General features: G+C 45.4%; 1 protein-coding gene across 1 annotated transcript; it reads right to left on the minus strand.

Annotated features, from left to right (window-relative positions):
• Positions 1–13,945: 13,945 nt before the first annotated feature.
• On the minus strand, positions 13,946–22,738 carry LOC120836672 (phospholipid-transporting ATPase ABCA3). Its single transcript, XM_040205682.1, has 3 exons — positions 22,488–22,738; positions 21,398–21,611; positions 13,946–14,182 (listed from the first exon to the last, which is right to left on the minus strand). Exons 1-3 carry the CDS (start codon positions 22,736–22,738, stop codon positions 13,946–13,948), a joined length of 702 nt encoding a protein of 233 aa, XP_040061616.1.
• Positions 22,739–23,012: the final 274 nt, after the last annotated feature.

Genomic DNA, 23,012 nt, shown 5'->3' on the forward strand with positions numbered 1-23,012 from the left:
TATTACGGAATATAGCAATCTTTTGTGAGAATCAGTTCTTTCTTGGCGTACAGAACAATTTTCCCCCATTGGCAACCTTTTTTCTTAGAGGGTAATTTGCTCCCACAAAACACTCAATGCTGTACAGGGAGTTCCCGAGGATAGAGAAACATGTTTTTAGGCCCAGATAAATAAACTACGTATGCATCGCAGAAAGCTCGAACTCCGTTAAAATGTGAAGCTGTTGGAATAGAACGCGAAAGTTTGAGAATGCGACGGTGCGCGAAATAAAATGTAATTAATACAAGCTATTTTTTTTTCTTTCTATGAGCCAACGTCCACCTAAGCCTAATATCGTCAAAACAAGATATGATATTTTCAACGCTTGTAGGATTTATATCAGTAAAAAACCATTATCAACAAGAAAGGGAATAATGTTTTCTTTCTTGTTGACAAGCTTGTTTTACTGAAAACTCAACTTAAAGTACCGTGATCCGCTGATGGGGTGGTCGCTACATCTAGCCAGAAGCGCGTTTCTAGTGCAGATAATCAGTGCCGGTCCCCCAAAAAGTACCTGTATTTGACCACTTTTTTATGTGGCACAGGCAAATCATCATCATACACCGCCGTCGAAAAGTGCTGTTTCATAGCATGTTTAGGGGTCCGAGGACGTTTTGTTGCGAGCGTTTCGGTACGCGGATGTTCCGGTGCACAGGTAAGCTTCAGTCCACTGACTTTTCTAGCGCGCGGAACTTTCTGGTGCACGAACTTTCTGGTGCACGCACTGAAGTTGTCGGTGTATGGCCATTTAAAGATTATGAACATCGTTCGACTCTTCCTAAAATTACATTTCTTATTTTATTACTTAGATTTACATTTTATCTACCCCTTTTGTGGCCTTGAAGATACAATCGTGCTAATTAAATATTTTTCTAAATTAAAATGATTTGATTGAACCTTGAAATTGCCGCCTCTCGGAATTCAGATGTAATAATTTAAACACGAAAAATGACCGTACAGGTTCTGGCTAGAGCGAGAACAGAAATGATCTCTTTGAAAGAGGTAGGCCAGTTGCACATTCGTTTAACTTGGCGCTTTGCAGCGTATAAATTGCACCGTTTTAGTAATGATAACGAAATTAATAGAATCTTAGGCGACAAAACGAAAAATAGTAAAAATGTTTTAGGGCGTGCTCAATAAAGCGCGAAACACATGTACGACGAAACCTTCTGATCCGACGAGTATAATTTGGAAGACAATGACACGTATTATCTGGTTTAAATTTTAATATTAATCCTTAAAAACTCCACTCGAAAGCAAATCAGTTGTTAATTGTCCGCAGAGTCAGGTTTGATCCAGAAAAGTCGATCCCGGCGCGCTCCAAAACGACCTGTGGAATTCGCCATAAATCCAGTCCTTGAAGAGTGCCCAGGGCACTTTTCGACAACTGGCATTATTTGATTTGTACATACAGATGATATTTTTACGTAAACAATACGTTTTCGGTATATCGACAACACTACATCCGACTAAAGATGGCCGCTCTTTGTGGGAAGCATTCCCCGAGGGGAAGCTTGTCCCCGAAACGGGCCGCTGTCGCCACCCCCGCCTGCCCCCCCCCCCCCCCCCCCCCCCCCTCCCTACCTCCCTCCCCTCCCTCCCCTCTTCGCGATCTTGTCTTTCCAGTCTTTCCCGGTTGGCGCAGCAGCGCAGCTTTCGTTTCTCACCCGCGCATGTTGCTCGCTGCACGGAGCCCGCGGCCCACTTGTTGCTGAATGGGCGGTCGCGGTCTCCGAGTGGTAGTAACGTCCCTGGATGTTTTTTTCACAAACGAAAAAACATCGAGGGACTTTAAGTAGTAGCGGTGTTCTGGCTATCGAGTTTGCCACTGACAGCTCACTTTTACTACACAAGACAGTGTATAACTTAGTAGCAGTTAATTCGAGCGCGTTGTTATAATGAATACTTAAAAACGAAAGAAGAAAAACATAAAGGGCGTACACCTGTGGTCGTCCGTGTACGTCTTTCATGTAATCGTTCTTTCCTTTCTAAGCTAAGTAGGTTTGAATAATATTCAGTGAACGCTGGAAAAGTCAGTGAGGGAATATCTTAGCGATGAGAGGCGAACTTCACTGACAAGTGCCACATTAGGAAGTTCTCGTAGATTGTTTCCGCTGGCCCGCAACGTTCTCCGCTCCGCAACCCGCTACGAGATCTGGGACTCTAGGCAAGGCTAGCACCGCGGATGTGCAGGAGAGGCGTCTTCGTTCCGGAGAGCGTAAAGGAAGTGAGAAAACGGTCTACGAAAACTCCTCTTTCCCCAAACTCAGCTGTCTGTTAACCCCTACATTTCTTCTCTTGTTTTTTTTTTTTTTTTTTTTTTTTTTTTAGGGTAGGGCTGCAGATGGAAAATTGTCGTTTTCTATTTACTTTGCTAGTTTGTTTTTCACGAGCGGTGACCAGGCCACGATCACCTCGATCCCTCAAAGGGATCGAGAAGCCGCGCCAGGGCTTCGCTTTTAGTTTGTATCTTCTGTGCTTTCTAGCAGCCCTGCTATCGTTTCCCCTCGGCACGTGTAACATGATCCTTCTTCCTCCCTCTCACAGTGCATGGGCTCACAGAGGGTTCTCATCCAAGTGGAGAGAACCCTAGGAGCGTCAATGGCCTGTGGTCTGACTGTCCCTCAAGTCTCAACAGGACCGCACGGACGCTACGAGCCATCGGAGCCATTCCAAAGGAAAGAACACGTCACCTTCCGGTCCGGCGCAACGAGGGCAGCGACGTGTTTTGTCCTTTTGTCGCGTCATACTTTCTCAGCGTTGCATTGGCTCCGATGGTTCGTACAGTCCGCTTAAGTCCATCCTAAGATCGTGGGGAAAGGACGGCCACAGATCAACACGTTCAAGAGAATGCATTTTTTGGGAAGAGAGGAAAAGCTGAGTGAGACGTGAGACCGAAGTAAAACAAAACCAAGGAAACATCTTTGGATATGTTTTATTTTTTGAAGGATTCTTTGTCGCGTGCCGTCAAGAGGGGCCCCGGGTCGCAGAAAACGAATCTTTCTCTCTCCGAGAGAGGGGCTCAAAAAGTTAGAAGTGGCTGATTTCAACTGCTCCAATAACCAACGGGAAGATGGTGGCACAACGGTAGGCTCGTAAATATAAACTGAATGGCACACAATGACGTTCATTTTATATAAAATTGGAAGTAGAATACTGGAACTCCTAAATACCTCTAATAAGGCGTTTCTGTCAAAAATGCTGGGAGGTTTAACTATGAAACACGGTATTCAAGAATATTTCCCCTGAAATGTGGGTGAACCGAAAACGTCCGTACAAAGAAAAGTCTGTGTACCGAAAAGGCCAAAACCAAGATGTCCGTGCATCAAAAAGTACACACCGAAAGGCTTGAACCAATCCGAACGAGATCTCTCTGAGAGAATAGTCCAACGATGCGTAGTCCTGTGTGCCTCACTTCGACACGCTGATTGGTTCACTTGAGCCGTAACCTTCGCGGCTGGTTCAGAGCAGGGTGTCGAATCGGAACCGAACCGACATTTTAGCCGAACCGAAACTGAACAGAACCGAAATCTTCGCCGCCATCTTGGATCTGAACCGGAACAAACTATAAAGATAACCAATTCAAAACGGTTCACGTTTTTTTTTTTCTTTCCTTTTTTGTTATTATCACGAAATGAATATTCGAGAATAAAAACTGGCAGCTGTAATTCTATATATTGACCAAATCGTCATATACAAAATTGCAATGTGTTTGGAATCGGGGGTTCTCGTGGCGCTTTTGTATTGGCACGAGTCACTGAATGTTCCCAGAGTCTACCAAATCCCATTCAGTCCACTTATCGAAAGTGAATCCCGCAGAATCCACTTCCGATTGGCTGGTTTAGCCCGTAGAGGAAGCTATCAGTCGACCATTTTGAGGATCGGCCCAAAAACAACAGAAAATGTATGTAAAACGTTTCCGCGTTACCACGGGCACGGCGGGTACGCGCCAGGTGGAGGTTCTGGGCATCAAAAGATGCGATAATTTTCTCTAATATTTTTTTATTTTTTTTTTTATTTCTGAGTAGTTACGGATCTGGCTTGGGCTAAGATCGTCGGCTCGTTTGCTCACTCGGGTTGCGCTGTTGCTGAGTTTAGTAAGCCACTCAACTTCGATGTGTTTCGAGGCAAGAGAGAAAGACGAGATTACGGGGAGCAAGACACGCACCGCTCGGAACGAAGGAAAGAACTTCAATAAAAACAAAACAGTGTCGCCACAGTACAGGAAAGTGGATGGAAGAGCTCGCACGAGAACGAATGCTACACTGACTGCACGCGCTTCGCTTCGACCGCACAGAGCCGCGCCATATTTGGTATGGGTTGGAGCGCGATCGGCGCGACTGCTCCGCCGCGGCTTGGTTTTGAAACAAAGCTTCGGTACTCTGGGAACAATCACTTACTCTAGGCACAATGATTAATCTTGTGTCACGTGGTCACTTGACGTGCGTGGCGTCAAGCAGGGTGCCTGGAACGTGTCTTTCGAGTGGCTTGCGCGACCAAAAATGTGGTCCCTCAATTTCCGCCTTATGACGTCATAAAATTGTCACGCTGTCGCCGGTCGCGATTTTTTTTTTTCATTTGTATTACCTTAAGGGCCTCTTGAGGGAGGCATCACATAAGGACAAGACAACAAAACGCTACAAAAAAAAATTAAGAAAGGCTTTGGAAACATCATTACATAAACATTATTCAAACATTTTAGAAATCAGCCGCGAAAAACATTTATGGTCAATGGTAGTTGCGAAGCTTGTGGGCAAGCTATTCCAATCTGATATGCACAGTGGAAGAGGTGAGTATTTGAATGTGTTTGTTTTAAAAAAAAATAGGTTCAATTTTACAAGGGTGGTCAAGACGAGAGGAAATATGATGGGCAGGGGAGATAAAGGTTTGGGGAGACCACGGGTTATAGTACAATCTCTGCATGAAAGAGAGCCAATCTATTTTTCTAGGAGTGTCAAGAGTTTGTACGGATACGGGTCGATACAGGCGTTCTCGGCGTCTTCTGTAAAGGTATTGGCTTTATTATTGGTAATCTGCGTAGGAGAGGCCCCAATAGCAAGAAGTTCGAGAATGCTGAAAAAAACCCGAGACTGGTAAAAGATGGGAAACTTTGTGGAACTTTGAGACGTCTTTCTTCCTGGGTCCTTTTTTCTTCCAGACGTTTCCCATCTTTTACCACAGTCTCGGGTAATTTTAATGTGTTTTATGTATTGATTTATATTACAAACCTTATGACGCGTGATGGATAGGACAACTTTAATTTCTCCTGTCAGATGTGCTAAACAATCGCTGCTACACGATTTCGCGGTGGGCGCACATTTGAAAATATTCCAAATTGTTCTGAGCAATCATACATAAACAAATTCTCAAGCTTTATGAAACAGCGGTGAGTGTGCAGGCGAGCTGGTGGATGTTGATCATGTTGAAAATCATCCGAGTGTGATCGACCCTGCAACATAAATGCAGGGTCGATCCCCTTAAAGATACACATCATAAGTATCTGAAAAATGCTCTGCAAATCTTTTCAGGCGTTTTTCTTTTCTCAGTGGGCCCAAAGTGATTTGGGAGAGCCTTTCAAACACACGAAAATTTGGTAATGCCTCTTTTATGTCATGAAAAGCAATTTTTGTTTTTGTGTGTGTGTTTTGGGCTGAACAAAAACAAAGCACACAAGGATGCGCGACGGAACTATGACGATTACGCACGCAGATCGTCGGAAAGTGACCAGTTAAGTAGCTGCAGTGTCGAGTAGAGCGTTAATACTGTTTTGCTCTAAGAACTATTATGAGTTTTCTCTTCAGCCAATATTTGCTCGAACTAACCTTTTTGAAGTTTTCATTTTTTCCACGCACTACATCCAATATACCTTTATCTCAATTACCCTATACAGAATGCTGGGAACGTAGGTACACGCGCTCGCATTCCCTATACAAAGTAATCGAAGTAAATGACCAAAATAAAGCGTTTTTGGAACGCCTGTGCGAAGTGCTGTTTGTTTAAGATTTTTGCTTTTGAAGAGTTCTAGCTGCAGACGCCAGCACGCGCAGCGCCTGTACCTACGTTACCGGCATTCTCTTTGATGATTGGGTAATTCGGCAAAAGGCCTATTGAAACACACTGCCTTCTGATATTTTTTTTATCTCCTCTTGCTTTAATAAAGCACTCGATGATCACCCCTTTTAATGCATGCCATTACGTTTTCTGTCAGATTTTTATACTCGGGCGTTGAGTGTTTATTCAGACACTCATTGCTATTCTTAAAGGAGCTGTGCAACGATATTCAATTGGAATGTTTTTCTCTCTACACGAGCTTACTGGCACAGCTGAGACTCAAGGATACTCACGCGCAACGCCATTGGCCAAGAAACTCCTTTGTTGCGGTGTAATTTCAAGGACAAAAGAGGTCATTTTCACTCAATCTCTCCTTTGCAAAATTTGATGACGTAACTCGGGGATCGCAGTACACCCAAGTGACGATATTTGAATGCGGTTCATAGATTGGACCCGAGCATTGCGTGGGCACTCGACTTGGGCTCGTGACAATTGCTAGCTCGAGAAGCATTCGGGCTGTGACCCGTGTCCAATCGCTGCAACGACGACAACAGCCGAGTCATAACAATGTCTGGAACTCAGCGCGTGTCCTGTGCTTTGCCAACCCCAGCGCGTGGCTATGATCAACACTGGCGGCATATAATCGGCTCCAGATCACGTGGCCGCTTGTTCTGGCTGCGAGTTGAGGGGGTGAACGCTGCTCGTTTTTCTTAAATTTTTTTCTGGGACTTCTATTGCGTGGGGTGAAAAACGAACGCGTGTTTCATAGGTCATTAATGTTAGGGATCCGTTTTAAGCGGTATTTGTGCACAGTACAAAAATTGTTGCACAGCTCCTTTAACATAACTAACTATACTGTTAGTTATGTAAAACAACAATTAAAATATTGAAATGTGTCTTTTTTCTTTTTCCCTTATTTGCATCTTTTACGTCTGTAGTCCACACATGCAAGGGCCTAATCAAGGCCTTAAGTATGTAATAAATAAATAAATATATAAAATAAAATATCAGCTAGCAAGGCTGATGCTTATTTTCAAATTAAATTGACCGGCATCTTGTCAAGAACAAACCGCCGCAGCCATGCTATGCCAGTGTATCCTGTAAAACAAAAATGTTCACTTGGATACGCGCTATTTTAGGCCAGATTCGATCTGAGAACAAAGGTGCGTTTAAATTAGGTAGTGAACTATTTTGATCACTCCGTTCCGCATTATTCTTCGCCTGCGTCACGGTGCTGAGTGTGAGAATGTTGGTTAGGAAAACAAGCATGATGATCTATAAAAGGTATGTCATTGGCTCAGAGTGACTACAAATGCATGCGTTTGTCATAAATATTTCAACTGCTTTTAGCTCAGTTGCGTTGTCATCATATACTGGGTGCGGTCGTAAGGACTAACGCATTTGGCACGCCTTGCAAAATTTGAATTAAAAGCGTACATCTTGAAATTGGATACGGGAATGTAATTTTGCGAAAAGTTGTATTACTTTATTTTTTTTTATTTTTTCAGAGCTAAAGTCAAAGATAGTAAAGTATTAAAATAGAGCAAACACGGCGGGCATACATTTCCTATGCCCTACTGCCGGATGTTGGTCGTCTGCACTCCGGTTTGTAAGCAATTGCTCCCAGTGGTAGCAGTTCATATATTTCGTTAAAGATACTACTAATTATCGCGAATATCTTGCTCATCGCCAGCCTCTGTTGTTGTTTTAAGTTTTTTGCGTGCAGCAAGCCACCCGGGAGCGAGCACATAACCAGAGTGCAGACGACAAACAGGCTGGTATAGGACATGAAAAATGCACGATCTCCGATTTTGCTTTATTTTTAATACTTCACTACCTCAATATTGAGCGGTGAAAAAAAAAAAAAATATATGACGTAAACTTTTTGCGAAACTAAGTTCGCGTGCCCACATTCAGGCATGTACTTTTGAAATTCGAATTTTGAAAGGTGTGTTAAATATGTTTGTCCTTAGGCCGCACCCTGTTTATTGTAAAACGTACTTCGTAAACTATATTTGATGATATATATGACGACGAGATACCCATATCATTATTTTATGTACTCCAATTCCTTGATTTAAGAGCAGAGCTACGATTCAGCTTTTAATTCTGCGATGCAAAGTTGTATCAATCACGGGTATTTTAGGTGACCTACCAAACCTCGTGACAAATATATGTGACGGAGGTAAACAAATGGATGCTCAGTCGTATGAACACGACGTTTTGCATGTTTACGATTTTCTTTTACTTTTGCGTCAAAATAAAGAACGCAATTTCTTATTTTTGGCGCCTGAAAATAAAAGTAGATTGCACCTAAGAGAAAGATATAAAAATAGTTACTCGGTTTCACGGCGGAAATAGTGCTTATTGCCAAAATAACGCGGAAAATATATTCTCAATTTAGCTGTTCACACCGGTTTGTATTTTTGTTCCCCGGAGCTGCACCGGGACTGGACCAAAAGTCGTGAGCCCGAACCCGAACCGAACCGATAAAATTCTTGTTTCGACACTCTGCTTCAGACAGTTGCGTTTGCGCGTCCGACTGCGTAGTGATATAAGGTCGTTGATATGGCCACCGAGATCCGCGCAACGTTTCGTAGGGAAACGCAAGGAGCCGTCTGGTGCAGTTGAAAACGCATATGCCTGAACCAGCCTCATGGTAAAACCATGGCCTCCGAGATCCCGAAGCGCGCGGGATCTCGGAGGCCATGGTAAAACGGAGGGATCGGTCGCAAAAAGAGGCTCAAAGCTCTCCACAACAAACTCAAAAACGTCCGGAGCTAAAAAAAGAAAGACAGCAACCAGAGAGAGAAAGAAAGGAAAGACGGCTCCCCCCGCTCCCCTTCACAAAAACGCAAAAAAAAAAAAAAAAACGCATTACTTTTTTTTTTTTTTTTTTAAAGGCGAGGGCAATTTTACGCGCGCGTAGCGAGGCTATCGAGTTTTTTTTTTTTGCGAGCGTTTACTTTGGTGGTGCCGCCTGTGGAGAGTGTCACATACTTTTTCGCCTATCCGCGAAGTACAGTTCGGTTTCCTGCCACCATGGGTCGGGCTGATAGTTTCGCTTCACCGTGTGCACGTGGTGCGCATCTCGAGAAACTCTGGGCTGCAGCAGCGTGCACACTTGCTCCACTTGCTCATTGTTTACGACGCCAGCGATCGACAAGTGTGATGCGGTTCTCGACACGTGAGCTCCTATTAAAATTGATATTTTATAAAGTTCTAGTGTAGGTATGTCTGTGAAATTTTATATTGTGGTCCGTAAACATTTCTAATAGACATGACGGGTTTTTGTGTATCGGCAAAACGACGCACGCATAAGCAGATGCGCGACAACCTGTCGTGCGTAGAAGAACATAATTTGAAATATTTGCGAGTATTTACGTTTCGGCTATGCTGTGACCTTATAAACGCCTCTTGAGACTTTCTATTTGGGTGCACTGACGGAAGTGTTAAATTTGAACAACTTTTATGAGCTGTAGAATCGATGCTTGAACCTAAGCACGTCGTGTTGGAGAACACAGTAGTTGGATTTTATAGAGGGACTGTGGAAAGGACTTCATATGCTGACTGCATACATGAAACGCTTTTGCGGGGCAAATTTAATCAAAATAATTATGGAACCTTTTCAGTGGTGCTGTCTATACTTTTGTTGACTAATCTGACAGTTTTGCGGGGTAACCTAATCAAAAGGATCGTAGAACCTTTTCAGTGGTGCTACTTACACTCTCAATTGGTTAAGTTGACTAATCTGACAGAGTTCCCGATTCTAGATCACTAGGCCGGCTTTAGCAAACAGTTCAAAACGTGATCAACATAACGTTGGTAAATACTCGTGGTTCTGTTTTCTTGTTTTCATGTCTTGCAGCCTACCAAAGAACATTTCAAGAAAGATCTAGCTGGCTCTGCTGGCACAATATCTATCTGCTGGCACAAGATCTATCAACACAGAGGACAGTTTAGATTAAGATTTTAGGTGGTGTAATTCGGTACATCAGTATCCCCAAGCACTTTGGAGTTATGTTTTTACATTACGTTTTCAAGCCTTTTTCAGCAACCACATTTAGACCTTATTATTTGTGCAAAGGTTATTAGGACCTGCTTATACAAGTTTACTAATGTAAATGGTTGACCCATACGCACATTCTGATGCAACTGTTTGCATGGGTTTACACAAACGGACACCTATTTGTGAACAGGTTCCAGATTTACGCAAATCCTGTACAAACATTATATGGGTAGGGCATTGTTTACAAAAAAACTACAGCCGGGTTAGCATGGGCTTGCGACTGCGGCGAGCCAGAACATGCTCATGTGAAATGCCTTTTTTATTGGAAGATTTATATAGATATTTCAATAAAAATACAAAAATCTCTAATATAGAGGTTTTTTTTTTTTTGTCTCCTTGTCTCTTTAGCAAAAGCACTCTGTGAAAGTGCCATAAATGCGCACTCATTTTCGGGAAGTTGAATGTTGAACGAGCTATTTAGCGAACGCCCACGTTTCATCGAACGACACTTTAGCGAATAGTCGGACGCCGCGAAGCGGCGTTTTCGGGTGGGCCAAATGGGTTCATATTTTTGTAATGAGTTGCCGCAGACTGTCGCCGCGAAGCGGCATAAAGCGCAGCGCGACGGATGGGTTAACGCGCGCCCCCGTTATTCGCTAAAACGACCATTCGCTCAAATGTCGTCGTTCGCTAAAATGTCATTCGCTCTTGTGATATGGACCCCTTCTGGAGCTGTATCACAATCACTGACAGCACAGTTTCTTTTTTTTTTTTTTTTTTTTTGCATTCCTAAGTGTGATATAGGTATGGTTGACAAGTAAGATAGAAAACTTATTATGAAGAGAATAAAATAAAATTGGGGTGGGCTTACCTAAAACGTGTGGCAGCGACATTTTTCATTCAAACGATTTGTATTGGTTTATTATAAAGCAAAGTATCTGATTTCTACAAATTGCGCTCCCGCAAATGCAGTTATATCCTCAATCCAGCTTCTCTCTTTCGTAGGACGTGCTGTCAAGTAGTTGCAAGCTGAACGTCATTTGAATGAATGACAGTACCGCGAAGACATCCGAATAATCAATCGGGTAGCGGCTTTAAAACAACTTCTGCGCTTTGATAGAAACTGCTGATTCAAAGGTTTTGACTAGTTCCAGCGATGAGTGAACATACCTTGAATAAACTCCTTTCACAATCTTTCAAAGAATGTTCCTTGCTTCACTACAATATTTTTGTAAACAAATAATTTTAATCTGAAAAAATACCGTTGGTGGTTAATGTTCCCTCGCAGGCAAGCAGAGAGTGATTTGTTTACGCACGAAAGTACCCTACTGCCTTGGCTTTTATTTTCTTATCTTTGTTAGAACCGCTTCGGTATTGCAAATTACAAAAGCAACGAGTAACTGGAGCAGTACTTTGTATAAACTATATTTTGAATAGTCTTTAAACAAATTAATATTCCCTAAATGCCCATAAATTTATAATTCTAAAACGTCTTGTAAAATATATGCTTTCAGAAATACAGAACCATGCATGGTTCAAACGTCTCTAGATAAAAGTGATTTGTTAAAGTTTGTCCCCAAGCAATTGGGGCCATATATAACCTGCCATTTATGTATGTTTTTTGCACATCTGTTGGAACTCTGATGTGGACATCCTTAGGACATCCAGTACATCTCCTATTTGGATGTACAGAAATGGATGTCCACTGTACACCTGTGAATGGAAGTTCTGTGGATATCTGCTGAAAGTCTTATGTGGACATCCCTAGGAGATCCGGTACATCTCTGATCTGGATGTACAGAAATGGATGTCCTGTGGACCGCCACGGGTGGAAGTTTTGCGGATATCCGTTGAAGGTCTGATGTGGACATCCCTAGGACATCCGGTACATCTCTGATTTGGATGTACAGAAATGGATGTCCAGTGGACCTCCACGGATGGAAAATGTGCGGATATCCATTACAAGTCTGATGTGGACATCCCTAGGACATCCGGTACATCTCCGATTTGGATGTACAGAAATGGATGTCCTGCGTACGTCTATAAATGGAAGTTTGGCGGACATCCGTTGAAAATCTGATTTGGACATCCCTAGGACATCCAGCACATCTCCGATTTGGATATACAGAAACGGATGTCCGGCGTACGTTCTGCGGACGTCCCCTTCAGGCACAGGATATTCGCACCTTCCACGGACGTCCGACGGATATCCGTGGTTTGTTGGGTGACGTTAAGAGCAATCATTTGTTGTTGATTGTGAATCTCGGGTGACGAAATGAACGAGCTAAGTAGCGCTGAATCGGAGGAGCGAATAACATACGTGGCGCTTACTTAGACGTCTTCTTCTTTTTCCGCGCGTGCAAGATGCCTTTCGTTTTAGGCTTTTGCTTTGGACCAGTTACTGCTGCAGACGCCGGCACGTGCGGCGCGTGGAACACCATTCCCTGCATTCTCCTTGATGCTTGGGTAACCTAGCAATAGGTCTATTCAGTAGATCAGTTATCGATAGCGCCATTTTCAAGATCATTACACTCTCAGGTAGATAACAAAGGTTTTTCAAAGATTTGCCGCTGTGCGACCCGTGATGGCCATGTCTGGGCTCGCACCACCCTCTTTTCGTCGTCGTTTCAAGCGCTTACGTGCTATAGTTTCCTTTCCTTCCGCTCTCTCGGGGTGGCGGTCCCGTCGCGCGTGTCTAGTTTCCTCCGTCTCCTCGGGGCGGCGATAGTCGTCTACGCGAAATAATGATCACCGATCAAAACAACAATAAACAATAAATGTGTTTGCGTAACTTTAGTCACGACGACCACCGATCAAGACAACCAATGTGTTCGTACCTTTGTTCAAAATTCTTTGTCACGTCTGTGTCGTGGGCTAAACAGCTTCGCTAGTCATGCACCTTCACAGAGTGAAATAGCTCATGATTTTCTTTTTCTTTAATTTGTTTTGCGACTTATATTGTGTGTAGTGAAGAACGAACGCGTATTTCATCGGTCATTAACATCAGATCCGTTCTAAGCGATATTTGTGAAAAATACAAAAAATGATGCATCGCCCTTTTAAAGGGAGCATGAAAGTAATTTTCGGCAGGGATAAATTGGAATTTTACTAATTGCATATCGTTTAGTGCGCTAACATAAAACTGGTGCGCGAGCGTAAAAGTCTAAAGCTTGCTTTTCGGTACAAAAATTTGAAAATAGAGCGGACCATTTCGTACCTCCTTTCCTTCGAAAGTTCTCCACCTTTTCACTGGGATGCATCCGCGGTGCCCAAGCACGTCAGTCGAACCCAGTTCACGCATTGATGGACACGAGCAGTGCGTAACTCGGACGTATGCGCTCGTCAACAATCAATCCGTCGACGAATATTTGAACTCGCGTTCGTGGCCAATGAGCGCCGTGACGGCACTTATCACTTGACAAGTTCCAAGAGCCGCTCGAAACACGGGTCTGTTGCACTAGCTGGCGCGTTTGACGCTCCTTGAAAGACAAACGCAAACATATCGAGGGTATTTGCATCAGCCTTACCAGCCCTCCCTATCGACAGAATAGTGGGAACCGGTGGAAAGTTGGATTCATATTGCCTGCGCTAAACGAAGTTCGCACAAACAGGGCGTCGTTCAAAAATATTCCTACTCCGTTGCCCGTGGGGGCGGTGTTGCTGGTTACGCTAAAGGATCGCTCCCGACCCTACTTGCGTCCAGGCAACAAAGAACAGTTTTCGAACGACGCTCTTCTGTGGTGCGTGTCAACCAAGAAATCTAGAGCGTTGGTTGAAACTACGTTCGCCTTGGCACCAACGATTATAACCCGTCAAAATAGATAAACAGATATAATTGTTTTATCTCTAATTTTTATTGGCCTCCAACCTCGTTGGCTGTGGACTGAGGGCCACGGTGCTGAGGACATTGTCGCGTTCTACTTTCTTTTCATCTTGCTGTCGCGCAAAGCCGATGAAGATCTGTTCCAGTGTGCTTTCGGAAACCAAGACGTGATCGAACGAGAACATCAGCTCCAGCTCTTCAACTTTAGCGAACAGGACGCTCCACGGCAGTTTCTTCTCCATGTGAAAGTCGAAGACATTCTGCGGATTAAGAACGGATTAAAACCCGGCTCCCCAAAGCAAAAAAAGAAAAAAAAAAAAGAAGAAACGACGAATTTTGCCCCGCAGCATTCGCTCTGCTCATGGCCTCATAAGAATTCGTGACTCCTACGCCGCGCTCAAAGCGAGCGGGCAGCCGAGCCAAGTTCGTGTGTTGTTCGCCACATATTCGCTCCATCAAGTTAAGAGGGAGCTCTGCTCCAAGCCCCGTAGAGAATACACGCGAGTTTCTGCCATTTTACAAAAATTCTCTTTTAATAGCCTTTGCTCCGATTTTTTCAAACTTATTTGCTATAAAAAGATTGATCCTTCGTCCAACTATTCCTCAGAGTATAGTTTTCATAAAAAAATTTATTATATTTTATAGTAAATCGTGAAATCGGTCGGAATCGGCTGTTTTGACATGTTTACTTTAGAACGCGTTTTTAAAAACCTGTGATTTTTGAACAACAAATGTGTCTCGAGGAATATCTGCGGAATTTAACACGGAATTCAATTATATCAGAATTATAGCTGTAAGTACATCCGTCCTGTAGCTACATCGAAAAAAAACTGAACCAAGGTGTTGTGGCTTGTTTTCCTCGTTTGGACGGTCAAGACTAGTTCGACAAGCGCCGCGTGAGGGCGCCACGGTTCGGCCACGCACGCTGCTCTGATTTTGTACTAAGGGCGGTTCAAACAGACTCGGAATACGGAACCCGGGAGCCGGAACCCGTACTGACGTAATCACTTCCGGCTCCCGTTTACGGGCGCTGACGTCACGGTTTGGTTTGAACGGCGCGCGACACGGGTCTCCGCATACGGTAGCTGACGTCACGGCGGCTCCCCAGGCAACCAATCAGCGGCTGTCGTCAAGCCGGGTCGTCGCCCGGGCAGCCCGGGCAGCCCGGGTATGGTGCCTGTAGCCCGGGCGCGCGACGCGCTCCGTTTAGAGCGGCACCGGCGGCACCGCGGCACTCGCTTTGTTCCGTGATGGCGTCGTCTCGGCAGGATCCCGGCAACGAAGCTCGAATTGCCTCACTTATGAACCTTTGTGTAGTGAGGTGCGTCACAAATGCAAGAACTATCAACTGGCGTCGGCTGACTACTTTCGCGGCTGCGTGTGAGCAGTACCTACGGAGCGTGAAGAAAAAGAAGAAGCGAAAGGCCGCCCGCGAGCTCCTGAAGCCTCGAAAAATGCTCGACGAGTATGCCACCATCATGAGACTACAGTCCTACAGTGTTGTGAGACAGATGTTCGAAGACCCCGACGGCCGGGAATTCTTTGAGTGCTTCCGAATGTCACGAGCAAGGTAGGGTGTGCTGCTTTTTATTTTTGATTATTTTCATGTTATATATCAAGTGGCGTTCCACATAAGCTCGTGCGTCGCTCGCAGGAATACTCACCTGGGCCGGTTTGCTCATCTTGCGGCTGCGGACGCGGCCGAGGCCAGGAGGGAGTTTTACGTCACGTGACCCCCTCCATGGGGATAAGGAAGTACCTAGCGTCCCTGCCAAATGGCGGAGAGATCCGCATCGCTTCAAGTACAAAAGCCTAATTTCGCTCGCAGAAACTGATTGGAGGGACTTTCAACTGGAATCTAATTGACCGCCCCTTTATACTGTAGGAGCGGCAGGTAAAGTTACGGCCAGGGAGGGCAAATAGGAGCCAAAATAAAGAAAAAACCACACGAGATAAAAGCGGTAGCCGTATTTTTATATACCTCCGCCGGCGCCGCGCCTCGCGCCTTCTGTTGTGGTCGAGAGGTTAAAGCGCCGGTACTTGTCGTCGCGGCGTGAAAGTTCCGGGTTCAAATCGCGCTAGGAACTTTTTTTTTTTTTTTTTTTTTGTATTTTGCGCGTGTCTTATTTTTGAACTGTGATCCTTTTTTGGAAATCGTCCACTTGCACTTGCAGGACTAACAGTAAAAGCGCCTTACACGCTTTTACTGTTAGTCCCACCTGTTCAATCGAAACACCGGGAAGAAGAAAAAAAAAAAGATCAACGCGAGTTAACGCGCTCATGCAATAATTTCGTAATGTTCATTAAAAGGAAACCACGCTAACAGCATCGGTATGGCTTTCACACAAGCGGAGCCGAAACAAGCATCCTTTCCCCAGCGTTTACAATTTTATCTGTTTTCAAATAACGCTCTTGCTGCGATTCCTTTCAATAACAAGAGACCCCTATTTAGGACTAATAAAAACTGCAGTTGTAGCAATTAAAAAAAATAAAACAAGCAAAAAAAAAAGACTAGCAGCTGCGGATATATTGATTGAGCGAAATCCTACAGGCAAGGCAGCAGGTCAAACGTCTGAGAAAGTAGTAAAACTGAACCAAAAGAGATCATACTTTTAGTTGCATGGAATGAGATAAAAAGTATATTTATACTCTTTACATTTTGTTGCGGCAATCGTTTTTTTAATATTAACACATTACTTGTTGAATTTTAGTTAGACTAGCAGACGATCACGACCAAATGCAAAAATGAATCAGGCATCGACCATCGCAAACCCTCTCTCTCATGCAAACACCTAAACTGACTTTGGATCAAGAAATGGAATTAATTATAATTAATTCCATTTCTTGATCTAAAGTCATTTTAGGTGTTTGCATTAGAGAGAGGGTTTGCGATGGTCGATGCCTGATTCATTTTTGCATTTGGTCGTGATCGTCTGCTATACTCCGCGACAACTTTTCTTGGCAATGCAGTGGAAGGTAGAGGCCCGCGTCCAATCTCCCATTTTGAGTGTACGCAGGCTCTCTTCCTCCCCCATTTCCGGGGAGAGGAGGAGAGCCCGCGCACACTCAAAATGGGAGAGGGGACGCGGGCCTCTACCTTCCACTGCATTGCCAAGAAAAGTTGTCGCGGAGTATAGTCTAACTAAAATTCAACAAGTAATGTGTTAATATTAAAAAACGATTGCCACAACAAAATTTAAAGAGTATAAATATACTTTTTATCTCATTCCATGCAAGGAAAAGTATGATCTCTTTTAGTTCAAGTTTACTCCTTTCTCAGACGTTTGACCTGCTGCCTCGCCTGTAGGATTTCGCTCAATCAATGTATAAACAGCTGCTAGTCTTTTTTTTTTTTGCTTGTTTTATTTTCTTTAATTGCTACAACTGCAGTTTTTATTAGTCCTAAATAGGCGTCTCTTGTTATTGAAAGGAATCGTAGCAAGAGCGTTATTTGAAAACAGATAAAATTGTAAACGCTGGGGAAAGGATGCTTGTTTCGGCTCCGCTTGTGTGAAAGCCATACTGATGCTGTTAGCTTGGTTTCCTTTTAATGAACATTACGAAATTATTGCATGAGCGCGTTAACTTGCGTTGATCTTTTTTTTTTTTTCTTCCCGGTGTTTCGATTGAACAGGTGGGACTAACAGTAAAAGCGTCTAAGGCGCAGTAGTGCATGCAAGTGGATGATTTCCAAAAAAGGATCACAGTTCAAAAATAAGACACGCACAAAATACAAAAAAAAAAAAGAAGTTCCTAGCGCGATTTGAACCCGGAACTTTCACGCCGCGACGACAAGTACCGGCGCTTTAACCTCTCGACCACAACAGACGGCGCGAGGCGCGGCGCCGGCGGAGGTATATAAAAATACGGCTACCGCTTTTATCTCGTGTGTTTTTTTCTTTATTTTGGCTCCTATTTGCCCTCCCTGGCCGTAACTTTACCTGCCGCTCCTACAGTATAAAGGGGCGGTCAATTAGATTCCAGTTGAAAGTCCCTCCAATCAGTTTCTGCGAGCGAAATTAGGCTTTTGTGCTTGAAGCGATGCGGATATCTCCGCCATTAGGCAGGGACGCTAGGTACTTCCTTGTCCCCATGGAGCTGGTCACGTGACGTAAAAATCCCTCCTGGCCGCGGCCGCGTCCGCAGCCGCAAGATGAGCAAACCGGCCCTGGAGCGTGCGCTTCCGCAGTGAAAGCACGTTTATATCATTTTTAACGCGGCAGGATCACGAGAGCAGCTTTCGTAACAGTCACATGCTTGTCAAATTTTACTGCGTCTGTGCTATAAAAAAATAGCAATGGCATGCACATGTGCAGCTCGTACGACACACTCCCTTCGTCCACAAAATCTGGTCACGGTGTTGTGCTCCTTTGAGTGCATGTATGAGGGAAGCCCGTTGTGCTTCCTTGTCCTTTGTGCTAGCTAGGAGGTGTGCTTACAAGCTTTCTGCACGAAAGCTCGCGCTGCAGAACCCAGGGATCTTAGGTCCAATCCCCACCCCTGCCCGTTTCGATCTGGATGAGCATCGTACCAGCAGACCTTCGTGTTTCACTACTGCGTGACGGGTGTTAAAGACCCTAGGCTAGCGGTCGTACAGTACTGCCTAAAAAACTGGTCTACAGCGCGTACCAGTGTCTTTGACCTTTTTAACATTTTAAGTGTCAGATGTAGCTCGCACGCACAATGGTTGCAGCTAGGCACGTAGCCAGGATTTTGTTTCGGGGGGAGGAGATTTTGTCGGTCGCAGAGTGCCCGAGGCTGGTAAAACATTGTGTATAAAAAAAAAATGAACAAATGAGTTGCTTCATTACAATTGTAGTGATCAAGCATGCCCTGAAAGCTGGAAGCTTAGCACATTTGCTTATTAATAACATCCCACTGCCTTTCCGGTCTCTTTGCAGCCAGCAAGCCAACCACTGCCTGCCTCTACAAACGGCCTTTCTAAGCGCTACTGATATTTGCAATGAAGATGCCGTTTCATCGAGTTGCAACCACCTCCCGTGTCTCCGAAACCGTGTCAATAAATTATTAAAAGCAGTATCGAGTTCTTTCACTTGTCCCGGTCCTTGTGGTCGCTACGATCCCTGTCGAAGATCCAGCCGTATTGCTGAACTAGCTAGCTAGTCCATAGGCTTTCTCGGGTACGTTAAACGCAGCGGCACTCTTCTTTGCAGCCTGAGCTGCTTTCCTCACGTCGGTGACGGGCGGGAAGTTCATCGCCGGAGCTTTTCTTGCAAGCAAGCACGGAGCGACTGAAGCATTCGCACGCGGAACAACGTGAACGCCGGTGGTAAGGAGGGCGGAGGAGGGAAGCGCGCCGCGCTGATTGGCCGCGGAGAAAATACGGAAACCTACGTCACGACCCGGGCAGGAGAAAGTTGAAAAAATTTCAACTCTTCAATCCGGGTGCCGGAAGCCGTATTTACGTTACCGCCCGTACGGAGGGAGCGCTGACGTCACTGCGGGTTCCGGCGCCCGGGTTCGCAGTCCGGGTCTGTTTGAACCGGGCTTTACTCCGCGCGCATGCGCTCTTCAGTAACGCGCTTGTGGTGTTCCAGAGACGGCAAGACCCGTCCAGACAGAGTGCTTGTGTTTTTCGGGGTGGGTGTCAGGCGGATAGCTGTGCGTGTTTTAATAACTAGAAAGGCCGTCCACGCGGCTATGGGTCCAAAGAGGTATAAATATGGCAAGCGAAAGGTCTCGAAGTCGCCAATAGAGTTTGCACGTAAGCGACCCTCTGCTGAAACTACGGATGGTGAGGTTTCAGGTGAGGTTGAGTCATCGTGTCGTAGCGCTGCGAGAAGGAATTGACTCGGGGTGTTGAAGATGCCGCTTGGGAAGCCATGCAACATGCCGGAGTGGAAGAAGCGAGGCGCGCGAAGGAATCTGTCGAGATCGATGCCGAAGGCTATCCGTATCCGCTTGTGACCGTCGTTGCAGACTGTGCATGGTCAAAGCGATCGTACAGGAACAAGAACGACGCTCCTTCTGCCCCCCCCCCCACGGTAAGTACTACATTTCTTCCTCTAAAAGGGGTGCAAATTTCGATCATAGATATAATATACATTTCTTTAGAGTTCGTTCGAAAAAAATCGGAAGCATGTTTTTCTTGCCGCGAAAATACATTATATATTGTCGAACGCTTAGTCTATGTCGCTAGGCTACATTTGGGCGGAGGCTGAGCATTTGGCAATGCGTAGTTTATTTTTCTCGGGAGATGACCGTGGTTAGAATCCCCCTCTGTTGTATGTGTATTTCTGTGAATGCAAGATTTGTTTCGGCAACTGGGGTCCGGTGATTTCTCACGAAGCACTGGAAACAGTTATGCTTTTTGTGTGCCTGTTTTAGTGACCGCTGTTTAATGTTCTATACATTGCGAATATACGCGATCCCATGCAATCAGTTCGTCAGACGATGCTTTACACAGCTCGTCTCTTCGAAGCTGCACTTTTTCAACGATAAATCGTTCCATCGGAAATAGCCGGCGTTCGTTTCATCGATACACCTTGTGACGTTTCGTCTAGTTTTTCTATTATGTGCATGCATGTGCGTGCTCGCGCTTGCGTACGTAATTGCGCGTCCGTGTCTCTGCTTGCGTGTGTGCGTGCATGCGCGAGAGTGCTTATGTGCGTGCATGCACAGGCGTGTTTGCCTGCCTGCGCGTGACTATATATACCCGGGTGTCTGTGTGAGTGTTATTATACGTGCATGTGCGTGCGTGTTTGCACGCGTTTTGGTTGCGTTTCGACTACACTGAAGGAAATGCAACTGTAACGAACCAAAATGTGGTTTACGTTCTTTTCCGAGGAGTTTTAAGGGACACGAGCTCTCATTTCGCTGCTAAACCCAGATACGTTACGCACTCATTCGCCTCGGAGGGAGCGCCTTTTCACACCTTCGACGCGCGCACCATCTGGATTTTTGAAAAGTTCGCGCGGAATAAGCTTTGTTCGCTTCGACGAGTAAAAATAATAATAATAAAACAAACGCGCGTCAGCCAGTCCGCGCGCCCGCCGTCACGCCGCCGGCGCCCCCGCTGGGTTCTCTGCTCCATGCAGAATTTTTCGCTCAGAAAGGGGGGTGGCACGAACTTCAATCACATTGTTAGTAGGGAAATAGACGTCGCACGAGCATAATTTTTCGATTTCTGTGACGCTAGATCTCGTAAAATGAGTTATCACCAAGAACAGACGATCTCAGAAACGTCTTTGGTGCACGTTTAAGCTGACAGTGGCGGTGCACACTTGTGCATAAGGCATGCTAACTACATTGATCTTGAGGCTGTGTATATAACGAATAGAGTCAAGAATGTTGCAACAACAATTACGAAAACGAAAGATGTGGTGAAATCGAAAACTTAAAATGATTGCGTTTAGAAAAAAAAAAGTAGTTGTTTTGGATGATGACGATCAGAGTAATTGAAGGTAAAGTGAGTAGACAGGCGAGCTGGTTTATTAGGGTGGCGATGCAATTACCTCACGATGCTCCTTTAGCTCGATACCGGGAAAAGCTTTCTCCACTTTCGCCCTGAAGTCGGCCACGTTCGTGGTGGACACGTCCTCGAGGTGGACATTGAGGGTGTAGCCCTTGCCGAACTTGCCCTTGAGGTGCTGCAGCGTGCCCAGGCACTTGAACTGGCCGGCCACCATGATGCCGATGCGGTCGCAGGCCAGCTCGCACTCGTCCATGCTGAGGCGTTGGCGAGAGGAGCGAGAACGACGGGCGCGTCCACAATGAGCGTATCTTACTGAGAATTGCTTGATATATCCCTCGAAAACCGGACAAAATGAGAACTAGGCACCACAGTGTGCGCTATAAATGTTCGTGCTGTGCTCGAACTTAAGCACATCATGCACACTCAGCCAAACTCTTAGCGCACAGCGGTGTCCAGTTCTCCTCCTTTTGTCCTCGTCTTTGAGCGCTACCATGTATTCTCCAGTTTAGCACCCACTCGCCCAACAGTCAGCACTGTTATTATCGTGCTGCAATTCACTAAATCTGCAGTACTTATACTTGTTTGACGTAAGTTCGTGGTAATGACGCGCCGCGAGTATCGCTCAAAACACATCGCGCGACTCACTGTTCTTTCGTCATAAGCATGCAGAATCATTTCAAACATCTCTGCTCCAAATTCACCGACTTTGACGCAGAATTGACGCTTGGGTTTTCGCTCTGGTTTGCCACCCATGCTGAAATCTTCCATGTGATCATGCACGTGCACGTGGTCACAAAGATTCAAGTAGCGCGGCACCAAATGTTCACAGAACGGCGCCCTTTGGTATAATGCTACACGAAAGTCCCTGCCTTCAACAGCTGCACGGGCACTACCGGGCTGCCCTCTCTTTCTACGTCTCAAGATTAGTCCTGAAATGTTACGGGTGCATCCGGTACTGGTGACGTTGAAGGTGTCGAGGATTCAATCCTCGAGGAATGAATCCATTCTTCAGAATGGATCCTTTCGCAGGCGAAAAGCTCACCAGATTATTTTAGTGCGAAGTTGCTCTTTTACAATTCTGCCGCATTTACTCAAGCCTTCGTGCAAGGCGCGGAGAGTGATGCGCCCACCTGTGAGAGGTCAGGACGAGGGAATTGCCGGACGCGCTTCGAATCGCCTTCAGAGCTGAGAAGATCTTGCTGCGGGCTACCACGTCAACTCCTGCCGTAGGCTCGTCCAGGAAAACCACCCTGGGCAGGCCGATGTACGCCAAGGCCATGCAGAGCTTGCGCTTGTTTCCGCCGCTGAAACAAACACCCGTGCACGCCAACACCATGTTTCTCGCGCATTTGTGCTTGGCTGTGACCGATGCAATTTGCATTTGCACTTTAATGGTGGACACCTCCTACGGCAATCGGTCTCAAGTGCGCATGTGCTGCTTTTTCGTGTAGCGAGGAGGAAAGCAGGAGGAAAGGCAAAGACGCTTGCAGACGATCAACGCTTTCGCCACCTCCTCCTCGGAGCTGTTCTTGCAAATGCGGCCCATGAACCACCACGATCGAGCAGTTGGAAACACTGTGTAATATGGGCACACCATATATTTGGTATATTTAGTTTAGTTGCGTGTGTGGTTATGAGGCAGTAGAAAGTAGTTT

Source organism: Ixodes scapularis, unplaced genomic scaffold (genome assembly GCF_016920785.2).
Source record: "Ixodes scapularis isolate PalLabHiFi unplaced genomic scaffold, ASM1692078v2 PGA_scaffold3__209_contigs__length_174095766, whole genome shotgun sequence".
In the NCBI taxonomy this organism is placed as follows: Eukaryota; Metazoa; Arthropoda; class Arachnida; order Ixodida; family Ixodidae; genus Ixodes; species Ixodes scapularis.